At 46.7% G+C, this 19311-nt stretch overlaps 2 protein-coding genes across 2 annotated transcripts in view; one reads left to right on the top strand and one right to left on the bottom strand.

Moving 5' to 3' along the window:
- Window positions 1–15679, bottom strand: part of LOC117019636 (nodal modulator 1) — a 48172-nt gene extending 32493 nt beyond the window's left edge. Inside the window, exons 1-9 of the mRNA XM_033101636.1 lie at window positions 15400–15679; window positions 11862–11951; window positions 9838–9883; window positions 6939–7039; window positions 6139–6245; window positions 4172–4244; window positions 2239–2391; window positions 1567–1704; window positions 1152–1241 (exon numbers count right to left, since the gene is read on the bottom strand). Of these exons, the coding sequence (XP_032957527.1) occupies window positions 1152–1241; window positions 1567–1704; window positions 2239–2391; window positions 4172–4244; window positions 6139–6245; window positions 6939–7039; window positions 9838–9883; window positions 11862–11951; window positions 15400–15564 (963 nt within the window). The 5' untranslated portion in view covers window positions 15565–15679. The remainder of the gene's footprint in view (window positions 1–1151; window positions 1242–1566; window positions 1705–2238; window positions 2392–4171; window positions 4245–6138; window positions 6246–6938; window positions 7040–9837; window positions 9884–11861; window positions 11952–15399) is intronic.
- A 2384-nt stretch (window positions 15680–18063) lies between these two features.
- ABCC6 (ATP binding cassette subfamily C member 6) overlaps window positions 18064–19311 on the top strand; it is a 48672-nt gene continuing 47424 nt past the window's right edge. The window contains exon 1 of the mRNA XM_033101158.1: window positions 18064–18170. Coding sequence (XP_032957049.1) covers window positions 18135–18170 — 36 coding nt within the window. The 5' untranslated portion in view covers window positions 18064–18134. The remainder of the gene's footprint in view (window positions 18171–19311) is intronic.

Below are 19311 nucleotides of genomic sequence, written 5' to 3'. Positions count from 1 at the left end.
CTCTATCTAGCAAATTTGCTACAGCAACCATTTTCCACTTCTGTAATTAAGGATATGATTGTGAAGAAAAACACATTTACCATATATTAGGTTGGTGCAAGAGTAACTGCGGTTTAAAAGGTTAAAAATAATTGCAAAAACCGCAATTACTTTTGCACCAACCTAGTATTTTAGGGTCTAGGGAGTTTTTCAGGCCATCCACCACCCCACCCACCCCTATCACCATGGTCCAAGCGCGGTCAGCTCCACGGGGTTTACTGCCACCGCCTCCTAATTGGTCCCTTGCGTCCACCCTGCCCCCTGGGAACGCTTTTCTCAACACGGCAGCCAGAGGGATCACGCCTGCCCTCTGCTCTGCACCTCACCCAAAATGCTGCCAATTGTCACCGAGTGGCCAACCAGGCCAGGCCCAACCTGCCCCATCATCTCTCTGACCTTTTCTCCTCCTCCTCCCTTCCTCACTCCCTCCACTCCAGACACCCTGGCCTCCTGGGCTCCCCCAAACCTTCTAGGCACACCCCTGCCTCAGGACCTTTGTACCTGCCAGTCCTTCTGTCTTAAACACCCTTCCCACAGATATAAGTACAGTTTATTGCCTCTTGCCTTTCATGATGTTGCTCAAATGTCACCGCCCCCCCCGCCCCCAGTGACGATTTCCCGAGAACACCACATAAGACTGCAACCCGTCTCAACCTGGAAACTGTGTTATCTTCTTTCTTGCTTTATTTTTCTAGAGAACACATCACACTGTCTAACATACTTTCTAATTTACTTAGTTATAAGTGTATTGTCTCTTTCTGCCATTAGAACATGAGTTCCACAAGAACAGGAATTTTTGCCTCCTTTTAGTCACTGCTATACGCTCACCCCTAAGTGAGGACCTGCGACGTATATCAGTGACACTCAATAAATATATTTCACTGAAAGCAGTAGCTATAACTAGGGCTCCAGTTCTCTACGATGAAGACACCGTGTAAGAGACGTGAGGTATCTAGTGGATTCCAGGCTAACCTGGAAGAGAGTACAAGATTCTGTTTTCCCAACAGCCCTTTTAGATAAAATTCTGACTTTTTTTACAAAACATGTTTGCAACTACCTGTGCCCAGGGATGGGAACTCGAACACCTGTCCCTCCGGAGGACAAGTTCTTACCTCAATTTTCAGGCTGTCATGTTCCACTGTAAAGTCAAGTCTGGAAGGAGCAACGTCAAAGGTGATCCTCTCCCCTCGGTAGAATGGGACCTGGGAGGAAGGGTCTGCTCATTACTCAGAGCCGATAACAGGGCTCAACCATCAATACTGACAATCGATCCAGCAACCCACAAGTGACCAGGGGTTCAAGGCAGACCAAGAGAAACTGTACATCATAACTGCGGCTGGTTTTAAAAGAGGAAGGCTTGCACTGTTGCAGCTACTCCTGAGGGGTCAGTCTTCTCCTAAGGAGCTGCTCCATAAAATGTTCACAAAACCACAGGCCAATCATTGAGTCGTCACCACACCAATGGCATCGACTCGTCCTGCATCAGAAGAATCCCGAACACAACAGAACGGAAACTGCTTCACTCACCACAGTATAGCCCCCACTCGGCAAGGAACGAAAGGAGAACGAGCCATCTTCCTTGGAGACCGCGTAGCACAAATACACCAGACTCTCGTCTTGGGGCTGGAAGCCGGGCACTGGTGAGGTATTACAGCCCAGAACGTCCTATGCCAGGAAAAACAAAACCAACAAACAAAAAATGGCTTATTTTTCCACTTATATGTTCTGATTATCATCAAATAGCCACACTACAGGAAAACTTTTATAAGTTTTATGTCACAAAACATGTATTTCTGAACTCTAGGACACAGCAGAGATAAAAGGAACAAAAATCTTTACATTCAAGTTAAAAAGGGCACAGTCTTCCTGGGGGAAAAAAAATGACACGATTGTCCTTTTCCACAATGGGTTACCGCTCTCCAGGTTAAGAAAATGGAGCTCAGCAAGGGGCAGGGACGGGCCCAAGGTCACACGGCTAGTAAGAGGCAGAGCCGGGATTTGTCTGAACCCGGGTCTGATTGATTTCAAAACCTGTGTGCACTTTCCACCAACACGGCCTCCCGGTGTAGGTGTTCACGTTCTTGTGCGTCAACACGAGAAACACAATGGTCTTGAGTGTCGAGACTATAAATCAGCCTTGACCTACATTTGAAACAGTCTAGTCTCAGTCTCTTTTGTTCCTCACTTTCCTTGGCTTACCTCTTTGGTTACTAAAGAAGAAAAGAGAAGAAACTTCACCCCTTTCATGGGTTCGCCGTCACTGCGGACAGAGCCAGACACGTTATAGCCGGCCACTATCAGGGGACTGGCGGCGTTGGCGTTGGAGTTTGTCACGCGCACAGTGGTGCTCGCCTACAAGAGAAGATTTTAACTTCAAAAACAAAATACAACGTGTGTAACAACATGGGGGACATGCTTAAGCTACAATATGAACTGGGAGGGAAAGTGACATACAAAATCACTTATATAGTATGATCGCAGCTATTTTTTAATGAGCAAAATGAAGTGAAAGGAAACGTGGCAAAATGTAGATAACGATAATTTCATGTATAGGGTGACATTTTACGTCTTTTATACTTACTTTCTACCTTCCAAATTTTCTAACTCTGTTTCCACTCCTTTATGTTCTTCTATATGTTCCAATTTTTAAACATTGAGTATGCCTTGCTTTTTTTCCATGTTTAATGGTATATATGCATATATTTTTAAACTTTTTGTTCAAGTGCAATTTAAATAATACTCTACATATCCAGTGCAGTCATTTTCACAAATTGAATACATTATGCAAATAGCACCAGAAACAGCAAAGAACCAGCACCCCAAAAGCCCCACGCGTGCTCATTTCAAAACCAGTCACTACCCCCTCCAAGGGACAACCATCATCCTGACTTTTAACAGCGTGCTTTACTTTGAAACACAATTCTACATTAATAAATTCAAATTCCTTTCTGCATACAATTAACAAACAATGTAAGCCTTGCAATGTATTCTATTGATAATGGTAAGCCATTGAGTTTTCAATAAAACGTGTAAAACCCTGAGAAGGTGAAATCATAAACAGTATCCAGCTACATCTCGGCTGAAACCAGACCATCGATTATAAACACAGAGCAGAAACTGAAATACTGATTCTGATGCTTCTTGAGCAAGAATGAGAGACACAGTCTCAAAACTAATATAAAACCTAGCATGTCAAAATGTTTTTTAAGTCTTATTTCAATTTGGTTTTCCACAGTTATTATAATACCTCACCTGGTATGTTTCTTCCTTTTTTAATCTTTTCTTATAAACGATCTCAGGCAAACAAAAAGATAAAAGCAATACTCTAAAGAGCACCTATATGCACTCTAAAAAAATAGAAGCATAGTCAGACGATTCAAGACCCTTACGTATCCCCTTCCTTTCGGTCTACAGACATCAGTCTGGTAATTAACATGGGCTTTGGCATTTCCACGCACAGCTTTACAATTTTCCTACGTATGAATGTATGCATAACTGGTACCATGAGAGTTTTCAGTCACTACATAAATGGTATCCTATTTCCTTATCCTTCAGCAACTTGCTCTTGTCCTTCAAGTTATGTTTTTAAATGTATTCATATTGCTCCAGGAAGCTCTGGTTCATTCATTAGTGCTGACGTACACAATTCTATTGTGTGATGAAACCACAATCCACCCTCCTCTTCATGCACATTCAGGTTTTTACAATATTTCACTATGACAAATAAAGCTGCAATAAACATTCTTATACAGCTTCCTTGGGCACAGGTGCAACAGTTTCTAGAATGTTAAGTATATTTAAGATTGCTGTTTCAGGCTGAAAGAAAAACAACCAATAAATCAGGTGCTTCTGGTGTTGATTTAGCTTAAAATAGCCGTAGTTAATAACAGACCTATTTCACAGCAGGAAGAAAATATTTTCACCGAAAACTGAAACCAACATAAGCAACATCCGCTAAGTGAGGGAGTTTTACCTCATAAATACCACCAACCCCAGCAGCAGCCCCTTTCTTTTTTTCATCTACTTCCAGAAAAACCATCAACTCATTTCATATCCTGAATTGAAAACCCCTGCATTTGTCCCCAAGCCAGCACATGGTTGGCGTGGCTAAACACATAACGAAAATGCTCACCTCTTTCAATGCCCAGGTTGGGTGAGTTGCGAGGATTTCGTAATCTCCGGGAAGAACTTTAAAAAACGCAAACCTAAGAAATACAAAAGACCACTTAACTTTCTGCCAACACCCCAAGTATTTGTAACTTTATGCCCAGTACTGGGAAACACATGAAAGTAACGTCGGAGTCATCACAAGCTTGCCGTTAGCTAGTTAAATGAGCATAAACAAAATTCAGTCCTCCCCCGTGCAAATCCACACCAGACAGTGCTTACTGAGCACAGACTGTGCGCAAGGATAGGTGTTCCGTGTGCTGACAGGTACCACTTAGCCCCGAGGAGTTCTGGCCTAACATCCAGTCACTGTGGTTTAGCAGGGATCAGTCACAGGACAGGCAAGTGAGTTCTGACAGCAGTGACAGGCACAACGAGAAAGCAAGGAGAAGGCAGTGACGTGTCCAAAAGCACCCAAGTGGGAAGGGCAGTGCCACATGCAAAGAACAGATCTGACAGCAGATCTGACAGGCTGAGGCCACACGAATAAAGATGACACTCATGATATGGGAGGGCGGATGATAACAAGCTCTGAGTTCGACATGAGAGAGTTTGGATGTGTTATCAGAAACAAATAGGACATTCTGGGTTCTTGTGCAAAGCCACAGTGACGAAACCAGAAGCTGATGAAACCAGAGGCTGTCACTCCAGACCAGAGTGACACGAGCTGAGGTTGGAAATGTTATCACCACCAGGATTCTGGCACATTTAACCCTTTCAGTTTGCCAGGCCCCCGACAATTCGTGGGTTAATTCTAGCGAAATGAACGACAGGAAGCATTCAATTTCTTCTTCTGTGGTGGGATTTTACCATACTATGGCAAGTACTATGGCAAGTGTTGCGTATAATAACTGGAGAGGAGGGCTCGCCAATCTCTTTGCTACAAAAAAGCTGCAACTGCCACTGGATGTTAGTCTTAGCAGATTGAGCCTCTGCTTCGTTGCCCGTTTGGCAAGTAACCATCAGTGTTTGAGGTCATGCCGATGAAGGAGATTCAGGAAGGTCAAGTCACTTCTCCCAGCAAGGTCAATGGCACATTACGAGCCCAGACAAAAGGAAAACTCCACGTCCCTTCTACAGACCAGGGCTGGAGGGGCATCAATCAAATAGAAGTAAATGATATTGCAAAACTGAAAAATAAATTCAACGCTTTGGATGACTTACTGACAGACTCATTCTAAACTTCTTTTCTGCAGCTTTGTCAGTTTTGTACATTGAAGTTGTTCGTAATGATCTGAATGCTTTCAAAATTATCAGTTGGAACTATTCTGGTATTAGTCTTGGCACATCTGTTAGCATTCACAACTCAACAATATAAACCTAACGAGTAAGTGCTTTAAATTGGACTCAACAAGGTTAATTAGTCATCAGTTCTAACTACAAAACAACTTTGATTTAATAGCGATAAAATGATTTTTCTTTTAATCCTAACTGAGCTATATTGAGTTAACAGTTACTAAGCACATATTGCACACCGGGCTGTTTAAAACACTAATATTATAATTTAATCTTCCACAAAACCTTGGGAGGTAGATTCCATGATAATCACTTATAAATGAGGAAACAGAAGCCCAGAGGCAATAAGTAACTGGCCCAAGGTCAAACCACTTGCAAATGGGGGAACCAGGATTCAAACCCAGCCTGGCAGGCTCCAGAGCCCATCCCAACCATTAAAGGAAGGCCTACTATGTGCCAGTAGGTGCCTGATGAGCGTTATCTCATATTTAAGCATCCCATCAACATTAGCTGCAACGGTACCGATGACTTCCATTTTACAGATGAGGAACTCGAGGCCATGTGGGGCATGAACTTATCCAAAGTTAAGAGGCCGAATCTGGATTTGAACCCAGGCCTCCCAAGACCCAAAGATCCCCCTATCCCCGTTACAGCCCCACTCTAGCCGCAAGGCAGGATGACACAGGCACAACTCACTTTCCGCCAGGCTGTGTGACAGTGGACTGGATCTTCGCTTCGGTCCCCGTGTTTCTCAGGGACACCTGAACTCCAGCGGGACCCAGGAGCTGTCCTTTGCTGAGAACCTGCCGCGGAGAAAGGAGGTCAGGCCCCACCCAGCAGCAAAGAGCCCTTCTCAACAGATCTCGCTCATGCTCCCCACGTGGGGCCTGTTAACTTTCATTGGGTCAAGATTCCTTTGAAAAGGTGATGGAGGTCGTGAATACTCTTCCCAGGGAGGCTTGAGGGGCCGTGAGAGGGAACTGTAACCGTAAAATAATACCTAGTATCGCTGACCCTAAGACACCATCGGTTGAAGATGCACAATTCTTTTACGAAGCATGGAGAAAGAATAAATACCCTTGATCCTTCTCTCCCAAGAAACCCATACGTAAAGCTGGGACCAAAGGGCCTCACTCTCAGTGTGAAGGTAAAAAAGTAAACCGGCCCGTGCAGAAAAGGAGGCCAATAAAATGTGCTGGGTGGAGGGAGGAAACAATTCCGCCCTAAGAATCCGTCCCTGTCAAAGGCCACCCCTGGCCCTTACACGCCAACAGCCTCTGCTCGTGCACAATGATCAGCAATCTAATCTGACCCCGAAAAACACCCACTACCTTTTACACTCAATTTCAAGTTCCCAGACCCTCTTGAAGCTTATCTGCGGGTCCCTTGGGAATCAAAGCCCCCAGGTGACAAAGTCTTGCTTTTTTACAGGCAAGAGAAGATTCGGTGTGTGCCACAGGGCAAATGTTAAAAACACCCCAGTTCTGAAACCAAACCTTTCCATTCACAGAGAAGCCCGTGAACACAAAGTTGATGTCCCCGCCCTTCGTGCAGATGTCACTGATGCCGTCCACATACAGCTCCACATTTGTTGGCTCTGAAGGATGAAGGTGGCGAGGGGAGGGAATGGGGTACAAGACACAAGAGCAAGTTTAGTTCTTGGATAATGTGACGCTTTCTAGGTAAAACACATTTTCTTGGTTAACTTTCATTTTATTTCTTTTTGAGCATTTAACACAATCCCATGGTTCAAAATCCAAAGGTACAAAAGGTAGGCAGGGAGGGTCTCCCTCCCACCCCAGTCCCCCGGACACCTGGTTTCCATCCCAGAGGGAACCAGTGTTTAGAGTGTAACATACTCTTATAACGGTCTCTCGGCCGAGCTGTATCTCAGAGTCCCATGGAAAACTCAGTGAGCACCAGTTTTATTCAGTGAATGCTTACCTCAGACCAGGCACCGACCTGAGTGCACTTTATTCTCACAACTATTTTAAGAGGTCGGTAATAACATTTACCATTGATTGAGGGGTAAACTGAGGCACAGGAAGGTTAATGGATCTCCCAAAGTCACAAAGCTTGTGAGTTACAGGGCCCCAATTCAACCCAAAAAAATCTGGCTCCAGTTCTGACTCTGGACCAAGTACGTGGGTTCAGCTACTTAAACCAGGACCATAAACTCTAACGCCTCCAAGAGCCAACTGGGTAAGAAGTAAGCAGACAGGACAAGCGGTGACAAATGGACAAAAGGGGAAGCCACTCCTCAGCTGCCATGTGGACATTTGCACCATCTCCTGATTTTTCACTATTAACAATTAATTCAATTAAAAAAAAACCACTGGAGTTCATTACACTAGAGGTTAAAGTTGCAGTTTTAAAAAATTAGGAAGAATGTGGGATGATCAGTAGAGACAAAACAGGAAAATCAAGAGACTTTCAGGTAAGACGAAGAATTACCCAGACACAAACACACAGGGGAAGACACCGATAAAAACTGGACAAAAGATTTGAACAGGCACCTCACAAAATATCCAAATGGCCAGTAAACATATAAAAAAGTGTTCAATCTCAGTGACCACCAGAAAAATGCCAACAAAAACCACCATGTGGATTCCACCAGGGCCCAACCAGGATGGCTAAAAGGAAATCTGAGCCCACCGAGAGCCGGTGGCATGGGGGGTGCCTGGGACCCTTCCACACCGCTGCTGGGGTGGTAGATGCTGCATCTCTTTGGATGTTTGGCCGTATCGACCTAGAGCTGAACACGTGAAAATTCTATCGCCCGGCAATTCCACTCCTGGTAGCTTCTCCACAAAAATGCAAACGCACACATACCAAGTATATGCACAAGGCTGTCTGCAGGAGCACTGTTCTTAGTGGCCGGAACAGATCGGGAGGTGACCCAAATGTCCATCAACAGAAGAGGTAAGGCACTTTATATCAGAATTCTGTGCAGCAACCAAGCAAAGCCACTAGAGCTGCACACCACGTGGGGGAGCGTCATGAGCAGTGTTGAGAGAAAGAAACCAGATACAAAAATGTACCTTCTATGGCTCCATTTATGTCACGTTTAAAACAGACAGAACTAATGTATAATTTTAGAAGGTCAAGGCGGTGTCACCTGAGGGGTGGGGTGGGTGGAGCAGTTAACGAGTGCCTGGAACGGGGCGCTTCGGGCGCTGGAAAAATTCTATATTGTCTGCGTGGCGGTTACGTGGGTGAGTTTATTTTGTGAAAATTCACCAAGTGATACCCTTATGACAAGTACTCTGTCCTGAAAACGTTATGATCCAACAAAAAAAGCTTATCAAAAGAAAAAGCACTGACGGGAAGGGCGGGGGTGCCAACAGAACCCCCCCACAGGCTGCCAATCTGTAACCTCTGCTTTCGCCATCAGTTGAGTTTGATTTCCCCTCCGCTTTCTGGAACGCGCCCCTGGCCAGGCGCCCCCCGTGACTTCTAACTGAAAAAGAACTTCTCCCACAGGGCCAAATTAGCTACCTGAGTGATGGCAGGGGCTCAATCCTTCCCTCTCTAACTCGCGAGCCAGCCTGGCAGGGACAACCGTGGCCCCCACTCCTCTCCCTGAGCGACAGAACGGAGGTCACACTCGTCAAGTCTCCCTTCTCCAAAAAAACGTCAGCCGTGGCAAAGCTGAGCCTTCTCTTCGGACTTGAACCCCATCCCCACCTCTCCAACTTTGCTGAAAGGCGGTTACCTCAGGAATGTTCTGAGCTTTTCTTTGTCTGTGTGCAGAAGGACTGCTTTTAAGTACCTACTACTTAATTGCTGCTGATGCGCCAGCCAGGCTGAACACTAGACACGTTGGCTCATCAATCCTCCAGGTAGCCTGTGTGACAAGTGCTGTTACTCCCCTGACCCCCGAGCGCGGGGACAGACGCCGACACGGGGGAAGTGACACAGGGGAAGTGACTCGTCCACGGTCGCCCCAGAGCTGGCAAGGCCCCAGGCTGCCAGATTTCTGATCTCTTAAAAAAAGTAGATCTGGATTTTTATGTCCAATCTCCCAAATTTCATGTTGCAGTTAACTGAGAAAAAGAAGAATAACACTGAGGGGGCTAAGAAAAAAGTCATGCTGGGGCAGGAACAAAGGCCCACCCTGACCTCTATATCATCCTACTGCCACTTAATGAATGACACTGTAAAAAAAGTCTCCTGAGAGAGGTATTACAAAAGACGCCTATTTTAAGAAAGATGACAGAAAACCTTAAGGTAGATCTAAGGTGAATCCAACCTACTCTAAAGTGATGGGAGAGAGGGGACGCTCTTCTACCCTAGAAACGAACCCTTAAGGTTTAACTGTCTATGCACTTCAATTAATACTCAGCATGTAATCTAATCATTTACAGACTATGTCTGGTTATCCAGTTAACTTACCAAAACTCCACCCTAGGGGAGGTTCAATCTTCAAAATAAAATCTCCCTAAGAGAGGGGAAAAAAAGAGGAAAGGAATGAGAACTGATGACCCTTCAACTAGCTGAATTTAGCTGAGTGCTATCATTTCATCTAGAATGTTTACACTGGAAAATGAAATTCCAAGCATAAGCTATGTTCTTCTAAATGGTAGTGGACTCTCCGATTCTGCCCAGAGGCGTCAAGCTGAAGCCGTTCATCAGGAATTCCCATCCAGCCAATCAGAAGCCATCTCTTCCCACGGAGCATTCTAAAAACACCATGTTCAGCCACTCGTTGTCTTTTTTTTTTTTTTTAAAGATTTTATTGGGGAAGGGGAACGAGACTTTATTGGGGAACAGTGTGTACTTCCAGGACTTTTTCCCAAGTCAAGTTGGTGTCCTTCAATCTCAGTTGTGGAGGGCGCAGCTCAGCTCCAGGTCCAGTTGCCGTTGCTAGCTGCAGGGGGCGCAGCCCACCATCCCTTGTGGGAGCCGAACCGGCAACCTTGTGGTTGAAAGGATGCGCTCCAACCAACTGAGCCATCCGGGAGCTCAGTGGCAGCTCAGCTCAAGGTGCCGTGTTCAATCTTAGTTGCAGGGGGCACTGCCCACCATCCCTTGAGGGACTCGAGGAGTTGAACTGGCAACCTTGTGGTTGAGAGCCCACTGGCCTATGTGGGAATCGAACCGGCAGCCTTCGGAGTTAGGAGCATGGAGCTCCAACCGCGTAAGCCACCCGGCCATCCCCTCATTGTCTTTTGATACCAAAGTTACTATTAATGGAATCTCCTATCAACCCCTCAACCGCCTAAGGTCGCTAGTACCTTCAGGAACTCAAGGCATTTATTAAAACTACATTTTACTCATATGCCCTAGCTTCTTGAGATTGTTTCAGTAGTTTTAAAAAAAAGAAAACAAAAGATTTCAAGACCCAGCTAATCCACCTCTAGACCTCAATCTTATATACAGTGCATAAAGATGTAAGTTCAAGAATATTTATTTCTGTGATTATTAATTTTAGAAATTGGGAAAAAAGAAGCGGTTAAATAAATGAGTTTTGGCCTGATTCGGACATGCTATGCAGCCATTACGAAGAAGGCAGCAGGTCGACACGTGCTGATGTTGAAAGCGAGCCAAGATACCACCACAGGGAAAAGAAAACCAAGTTGCAGAATAATTCCTATTATTTGATTCCATTTGTGTGTTTTTAACTCAAAATCAAACCTACGTATGTGACTATTTTTGCAACTTCCTGTCAATCTCTATTTCCAAATATAAAATTGTAATGTGGGGAGGACGGGGGGGCTGGAAGTATGGCTACGCATGAACACCCATGTAGGTGCCCATGCATTTGTGTCTGTATATGTGTATTTGCATGTATATTCATGGAAACCTGCATAACTATAAATATAGAGAAAGCGGTCTGTTAGGATACACACCAAAACTTTTATCAGCGGTGATCACTGCAAAAGGAAGGGGACGTGGGAGGTAAAAGATAAAATTTACTTTTTATACTTCTAAAAGACCTTGATTTTTTCTTTTCTTTTTTTTTTTTTTACAAAGCTCATGAATTCACATATTACTTATGTAATTTTAAAAAAACGATTTTAAGCAGCTTGCAAATAAAGGGTCCGATTGCATCAGGGCTTCTCAACACTGGCACTGCTGAAATTTGTCTGACCGGTGCAGCATTATGGGAAATTCTGCTTCATTCCTGGCCTGTACTCACTAGGTACCTCTCACACCCCGCTCCCCTACGGCTGTAACAACCAAAAATGTCTCCAGACGTTGCCAAACGTCCCTGGAGACACTGAGAACCATGGTATTCAATCAAACCTGTTGGTAAGCTGTCTCCCCCAGAATTTGGCCAGAACTGCCAGACTCCACGCATCATTTACAAAGCGGACGAGCATTTGCTCTGTGGGAAAGGTTCCACGCCCACTTAGCACAACCCTGGGGGCCACACCACTTCCCATCGTAAAAGACTAAAGGATTCTTCCTCTTACCTTATCATACAAGGGGATCATAAAGTACCCATTGTTCGGGGCACAGTCTGTCTGGTATTTCAAAGTCCCGTGCTTGGTGTACAACTTTATCTAGAAAGGAAGGAAAGAAAAGATAAGTCATAATAGCGCCTTTGAGAAATTAGCTACGGACTTTACGCCCAAATGAATTACTAAGGTCTGGGGTCAGGCCAGGGATCTGTGTCAATAACCCAGAATGATTCCCCATACTTGAGAGTAACACTCATCTAGAGATTTTAAATTTTCTCTTTTGGTTTCATTCTCGGGACAAAAACATATCAAAAGACACTCAATATATGTCCTCTCCTCAAGGACTCTCTGAAACTCTTGCATCCTGAGCATTCCCAGAAACAAACTGTTAACCCACTAAGACGCTCAAGTAATGTCTGGGTCTTCCACATACTGGGTGACCTTGGGCAAGTCATTTACCCTCCTGAGGTCATTTGTTCCTTCATGGGTAAAAACAGAGCCACTCTCCCTCCAGGTGGCTGTACAGACTCACATCAATGCTTATTAAGCACCTGGCACAGAGTATGGCCTCAAAAAAAAAAAAAAAAAAAAAAAATATATATATATATATATACGTTAGGGATTACTATTTTCTATCACTATTTTACTATATTACTATGTTGTGTTACTAACATCTCTCTGAAGTAAAAAGCAATGTAGTGTCATCGGCAGGACAGAGACTGGATTCAAAGAAAATTCCCTAAATCTCCCCAATGGGCGCAAGCACGCCGAGCCTCAGTTTCTCCATCTGTAAAAGGAAGCAGTTGGATCTGACGATGTCCAAGAGCCTCACCTCTAAAATGGTAACGCTCTGTGACCACGACACGAGAATGACAGAGTCACGTCACACCAACTAAGAAGACGTAAAGCATGGCAAACGCACAGTGTGCACACTTAGGAAGGAAACAGAGTGCAGTCACATAAGGACTGCACGTGCCCCGTGGGCGTGACCTCAGCTGACACTCCGCAGCGTCAGAGACACTGTCTTGTTTCGCGGAGGCGCTCAGTAAATACTCAGCGAATCTGTTCACAGGCCATGAAGAAAACCACACACTTAAGGCAGCGATTGAAATTCACCTGCCAAGAGGGGACAGGGAAGTAACGTCAACAGGCATTCATCTAAAGGGGGACAGATCACTATTCAAACCCAAGCCAAGTTTTGCAGCCTGAACATCAGCTGGTTTTCCAGAGAAGCCAGAAATCCAGTTATTAATATGAAATCTCCTGACTGTTCAAGTATCAGCAACCAATATGATTGTTTCTTTTGTGGGGATTTTTGTCTGCTCTGTTCACCACCCTGGACAAAGTTTTAATACATACAGGAGCTCACTCAGTAGTGACTAACTGAATGACCACGATGGGAAAACACCAGAAGGGAAGAAGGCGGGGAAAGAAAGGCGGCAATTCTCTCTTGCCTTCAAGAAATGATTGCGAAATATCTCAATCGTGTACATGTCTTTCACAAAGTACAGATCAGGACACAGGACGGCAATATACATTACACACATGAAATGTCTGATTCCGTAATCAGAAATTATGAAAGAATGAACGCGTCAGACCACCTGGACAGGCAGCCCTGCGGCTCAAGGAAGACGCTTCCTACTGGGTCACCTAACCTGCCCCTCTGTTATCGAGGTCACTATTAGTGTTTGGGGTGGGAGTGCCCTAAACCGCGTTCACTTTCCTCCCAGAGCCCCAGGAAACTACAAGCTACCAAAGGCCGATCAAGGCAACTTCTGAAATGTCCTGTGCCCACACACTGGGAGGCAACCCAGGAGGTGGCATGGGCACCCAGCTTCTCCTCGGAGCCCTGCCACTGAGAGTGGGTAGAGTCATTAAACACCCGACTTCTTAAGACCAAAAACGGTGGAGACGCCACAGACAGAGGGGTTGTAAAGGTGGTAACTGTTCTCTCTTTTAGGAAATATCTGCACTAGGTTCGGATGCTTCTCCCACAACATCTTACAGGAACAGGAATTGGGGCTTGGGGCACGGCCAGGCCAGGTCCAAGAACTAGTGGGGTGCGGGATCTACTTCCTACCGTTCCCCAAACCTCAGCAACCTGCTTTGCAGAACACGCTGGCTCACCCTTCACCGCAGCCCTCCAGCTGCCAGCACTGGAGAGGCTCAAATGTGCTTTCAGGCAGCGTCTGGGGTCTCCGTCCCCGGTCCCTTCTCTTTGGCATCTCCTGGCCTGTTCCTTTTTTCTCTTTCAAATCCCCTTCTCCGGCCTCATCATCAGTACCCTCCTAAAATAGAGGCCAACCCTCCCTCTGGTCCCTTCCCATCTACCCTGACAAGTGACCTTCTATCCTCCTACCTCCATCAGCCTCCCTTTCTCTTCCCAAAAGCTTTCTGGGGGGGGGGGGGGCGGCCGGATGGCTCAGTTGGTAAGAGCGCAAACTCGGAACAACAAGGTTGCCAGTTCAATTCCCGCATGGGATGGTGGGCTGCGCCCCCTGCAACTAAAGATTGAAAACAGCAACTAGACTTGGAGCTGAGCTGAGCCCTCCCCAACTAGACTGAAGGACAACAATTCGAAGCTGATGGGCCCTGGAGAAACACACTGTTCCCCAATATTCCTCAATTTAAAAAATTAAAAAATTGGAAAAAAAAAAAGGTTTCTGGGTCATAATCCCACTGGGCTGATAATCATCTAACTGACCCGGGATTTGCAACTTAATAAGACTTCTGCACACATCTCTAGTGTAATCCCAAAAACTACCCAGTAAAGCAATGAGGGCAGCTGGCAACTCGCCATTTTCAGAGGAAAAGGAGCCCCAAGGGGTAAGAAAAGGGGGTGGGGGTAGGGATGACAAGTACAGATTCGCGGCCCCAGAGATGCCAATAGAGACCTACTGGGAATTCAAGCTCTTCAAAAGCATCCGGGGGGATGGGAAGAGGGGTTTACTGCATTAGAACTTTTGGGGCGCTGAGCTGTGGGGTTTGGGGAATAAGACTTATGGTCTCTAGCTTCTGGAATACGGGTTTCAGCAAACTGAGTTTCAAGGGTCTTAATTTTGAGGATCTGGGGTCTGGGTCCCAAGGGGCTTGGGTCCTGCTGAGGCTGGGTTTTAAGAAATCTGGGGCCGGGGTTCTGGGGACCGTCGGGGTTTGGGATGATCTTGGATCTGGATTCTTAGGAGCTGGAGTGTGGGCTTTTAAGAACCTGGGGTTCTGAGGTGGGGGATCCTTGGTGCCGAGTGATCTGATAAAAGTTACGCAGCGCCATCACGAGAAATGTCCCTCACAGCCCTGCGCAAACACCTTCAGGCCCCCGCGCCGATTCCGTAGCGGACCCCACGATAAGAGCCTCCACTCTAGCGCGACTGACGAGGGGGTGACGGAGGGCCCGCGGAAAGCGGCGCCTTTAAAGGGGAAAGGACTCTTAGCATATGGGGCTGCTGGCCGCCGCATGGTGTCAGAGAAGCCGCCGTGGCCCAGAGAGGTTGAGCGACTGGCCCAGCGTCACAGAGCGTGCTCAGGCCCGGGCCGCGGGCCGGGCACTCACCTCGATGAGCGAGTAGTTGATCTCCACGTCCGACTTGACGAAGCCCCCGCAGCCCACCACCATGTCCTCGGAGCTGTGCGCGGGTCGCACGCCGCTCAGCAGAAGCACCAAAGCGGCGGACACCACCACAGGCCCCGGCGGCCCAGCGCCCCGGCAAACCCGCATGACCGGACCCCTAGCACCCAACCCTCTGCAGGCCCCCGGGTCCCGCCCCTCACACCGCACGCTGCCCGCTGCTTCCTTCTCGGCGGATCGCTGACAGCCCAGGCCCCGCCCCGACGCCGCCACGCATGCTCGCTCCGGCCCCACGCCCACACCCTCAGGCAAGATGACCCCAGTGCACGCTCAGCAACGAAACGAGACCATTTGTGCCCTCTGGAGGCCTGGAGGACTCCGCGCACTGACAGGTCCCGTTGAAAGACGCATGCTTACACGCGGAAACTCCCAAGTTGAATTCCACTTTGGAATTCACTCTCTCTGAAACTGGAAAGGGCGAGTTGATGGAAGTATCCAACAACGTTCCCGAATCGTTTTGACCCATATTTCACGAGTGATATATAAGCTCAAAAACCACTTCAGGAATTTGTATACATTGGTACATTTTTTCCATGATAAATGACCAGTAAGTTTTTTTTAAGCAAAATGTAGGTCATCTAAGTTCAGCACAACATTTTAAAAGATATTAAATTTTTCTTTTAATCCCAGATCTGATAATATTTTCATGGAAACAAATTCTGATGGTTTTCCCCCATACACAAGAGAGGCACGCAGTTTAATTTACTGTGGATTAGCTCCGTGAGATGAAGCATGATTTGTGCAAAAATAAGTTCAAATACCAGGATGTTGTATTTTGTCCCAAGATTGAGTCTATGCTATAACTTACACTGAATTTAACTGCAAGCTACCACATCAAAATAGACAAGAATTGCTTTTTCTGACCTAGTGTTTGGAATTCTTCGATTTTTCTCCATTAAAAAAAAATCAAGCGCTTTATTTTTGATAGTTTTGATATTTTGTGTGCAAATAATGAGGTAAGAGAGGAAATTTCCCCTGGGAATTTGCCATTGCGGCTCTGACTTAAGCAATATAAAACTGTGACCACAAGGATGTTAAACTCTACAGGGGTTAAAATCTTCACAGTGGCTAAGTGGAATGGCAGCTCAATTTTATGAGTGCATCTGATTCCAATTTCTCGCTCTGAATTCTCACTTGAAGTACAGTGAGACGCTCAAATGTTCAGTTATAGAGAGAAAATGTTTCAATGATTGTTTTATTGATTGCAATTTGTTATTAATAACTAATATTAGAATATTCGCCCTTAAAAAAAATTGCTCTTTACCTTCCCTAACATGAATCCCTGTGATTTGTCTTAGCAAATCACAAGGAGTTGAAAGCCACCAATTGGGAAGTGCTGGCCTATGGAAACTTCTCATCTTATAGAATGAGAAACTGAGGCTAAATGTAAACAGCAGACCTGCCACCCTCAACTCCAAGACAAATCCTTGGGTTCCTTGTATCTCTGCTCTTCCTCATGCCCCCGCCAGGACGACGGCTGATGTGGAAACAAAAAGAAAGGGGGCCATACGCCCAGGGGAACTCATGCGTTGCGGCCTTCCCTGCAAGAGGCAGGAGAAAAGGTGAGATCAAGACCCTGAGAAGTAACCAGGCAGCGTGGAGGGAGCAAAAGGTGTTCATTCTGCACGCACCTTCTGCACCTGTGCTTGTCTGTCTGACCCTGTGCTTGTCTGTCTGACCCTGTGCTTGTCTGTCTGACCACGCTGAGTTGGTCATTACTATATTGAAAGGAATACCTGCTCATCGCAGAAGGAAAGAAAATAGAAAAGGAAAGGAAAAGAAAATTAGGATTCCCGTGATCACTGCTTTAGTCTATTTCCCTGTTTTTATTTATGCATTTACAGGACATAGAGTCATTTCCAAAAAGAACTCATGGCTGGGCACACACCTTGCTGTGAGACACAGAAGAAGGTAAATTACTTGACTTCCCCACTTTCCCCAACTGAAGCATATACTTTTTTCCTTGTGCAAAAAATATCATAGCCTATTTTATGTTATAATCTTTTTTCACTTAGCGTTTAGCAACCATCGTTCCAAATTAATATATTTCTGCATTGGCACTTTGAACCACTGCTTAGTAACCTATGAATGAAATAATACTACTGCTAATAATAGCTCTTGCTGAGCATTTGCCAGGCACGGTGCTAAACTCTTCGTAAGTGACCTCAAAATCTTCGCACCACCTGAGAGGCAGAGGATGTCCAGTCCCAAGGATGAGGAGACTGAGGCTTCATCAGACGTTCCCCCCCGCCCCCACCTACCCCGGCTATTGGACACTTAGCACGTGCACACTTGCTGGGTTCTTTCATGGGGATAAATTCCAGGAATTGCAGGTCCACGTGTTCAGGAAGTTTGGGGTGATTCTCGCTGGGGCAGGTGGGTTATACGGAGATGCCACTGCACTTTCTGGGGCTGGGGGATCCCCCGGTGTCTGCTGGGGCCTCCCTGAGCCTCTTTTCACCCCTTCTGGCCCCACCCCCACAGCTCCGCTGGACCTTGCCCGGGGCCTTGCAATCCGGAGCTCGAATCCCGTCCAGGCCTGCTGGGCCCCGCCTATTCCCCCCAGGCTAGGAGCGCGGGCGAGGAGGCTGCCAGGGACTAACGGGGGGGACTGACTGACCGACAGACCTACTGACGGACGGAGGGACAGAGGGCGTCTGATGGCGGCGCCTGGACAGCCCTGCGTGGGACCAGGGGTGAGTGTCCCCCCCCCGCGGGATTCGCCTTTTCTGGGCTTGGTAGATCTCTCACGTGGTGGCACTGGGGAGGGTAGAGACCCCCCAAATTCCGGGCCAGATGAGCAGCAGGGGAAGGCGACCCCTTTGACCAAGTCAGCGCCCAGGAAAGCCCCGCCAGGTCAAAGGGGCCTCCAGACCTCCCAGCTACAGGAGAATTGGGCCTCTGTTTGCAAGCAGCTTCAGGTCCTCCACCTCTCTCATCCAAGCTCTCAGCAAAGGACTCCAGGAAGTAGAGTTTACCAAGCGGCCTGTGAGGGTCGCAAACTCCCAGGATTTCAGGGGCCAGGTAGGAAAGGCAATCATAATAGCTGATATTAATGCAGGGCTTACTTTGTGCCCAGCGACATGCTACCTGCTTTGCTGGTACTGACCTATTGAATACAGCTCTTAGAGGTCGATTCTCTTATGATCCCCTTTTTGCAGGGAAGGAAACTGAGGCACCAGGAGGTGGCGGTTCACACAGATGGTGAATGGTGAACGCCAAGAGTAAAGATAACCCGTGGGGAGGGGATTGAGGGGTGGTTAATAAAACAGTGGAGAGAATGGAAGAGGCCCTGTTCTTTCAACTTCACATTCAAACTTCTTCTAGGGTTAGAGAAGGCCCGTAGAGGGGCTGACATAAGATTCACAGATGGAGAACAAGATTTGGGGTCAGACAGGCCTGACTGGAGTCCCCTCTGCCACTTCCTATTTGTGTGGGCCTGAAGGAGGCTGTCCCCCTCTGTTTCCAAGTCTGTGAAATTGGGGACAGCAGCAACTACCTCCTAGAGTTGTTATAAGGATGAAGTGACAGTCTGTGCCCAGCACTCGTCATGGAGCCCAGGTGTCCTAGACTCCAGGATCCAACCGCCTAAGTTCAAATCCCAGTACCACCACTTTCAAGCTGGGTGTTGTCAGCCAAGTTATTCAACCTCTCTGGGCCTCAGCTTCCTCATTTGCAAAACCAGTGTGATAACTGCATCTACCTCACAGGGGTTTTGTTAGCATTAAAGGAGTTGAGAATTTTAAGGAACGCCGGAGTGCTTGGCACGTTTCCATGTAAATAGGAGGGGTTCAAAATGTTGCCTGGCCCCCTGAACCAGTGAGTTTGGGACCCCTG

The sequence above is a fragment of the Rhinolophus ferrumequinum genome (genome assembly GCF_004115265.2).
Source record: "Rhinolophus ferrumequinum isolate MPI-CBG mRhiFer1 chromosome 15 unlocalized genomic scaffold, mRhiFer1_v1.p scaffold_54_arrow_ctg1_1, whole genome shotgun sequence".
Taxonomy (NCBI): Eukaryota; Metazoa; Chordata; class Mammalia; order Chiroptera; family Rhinolophidae; genus Rhinolophus; species Rhinolophus ferrumequinum.
This window is presented reverse-complemented; position numbering and strand designations above follow the sequence as displayed.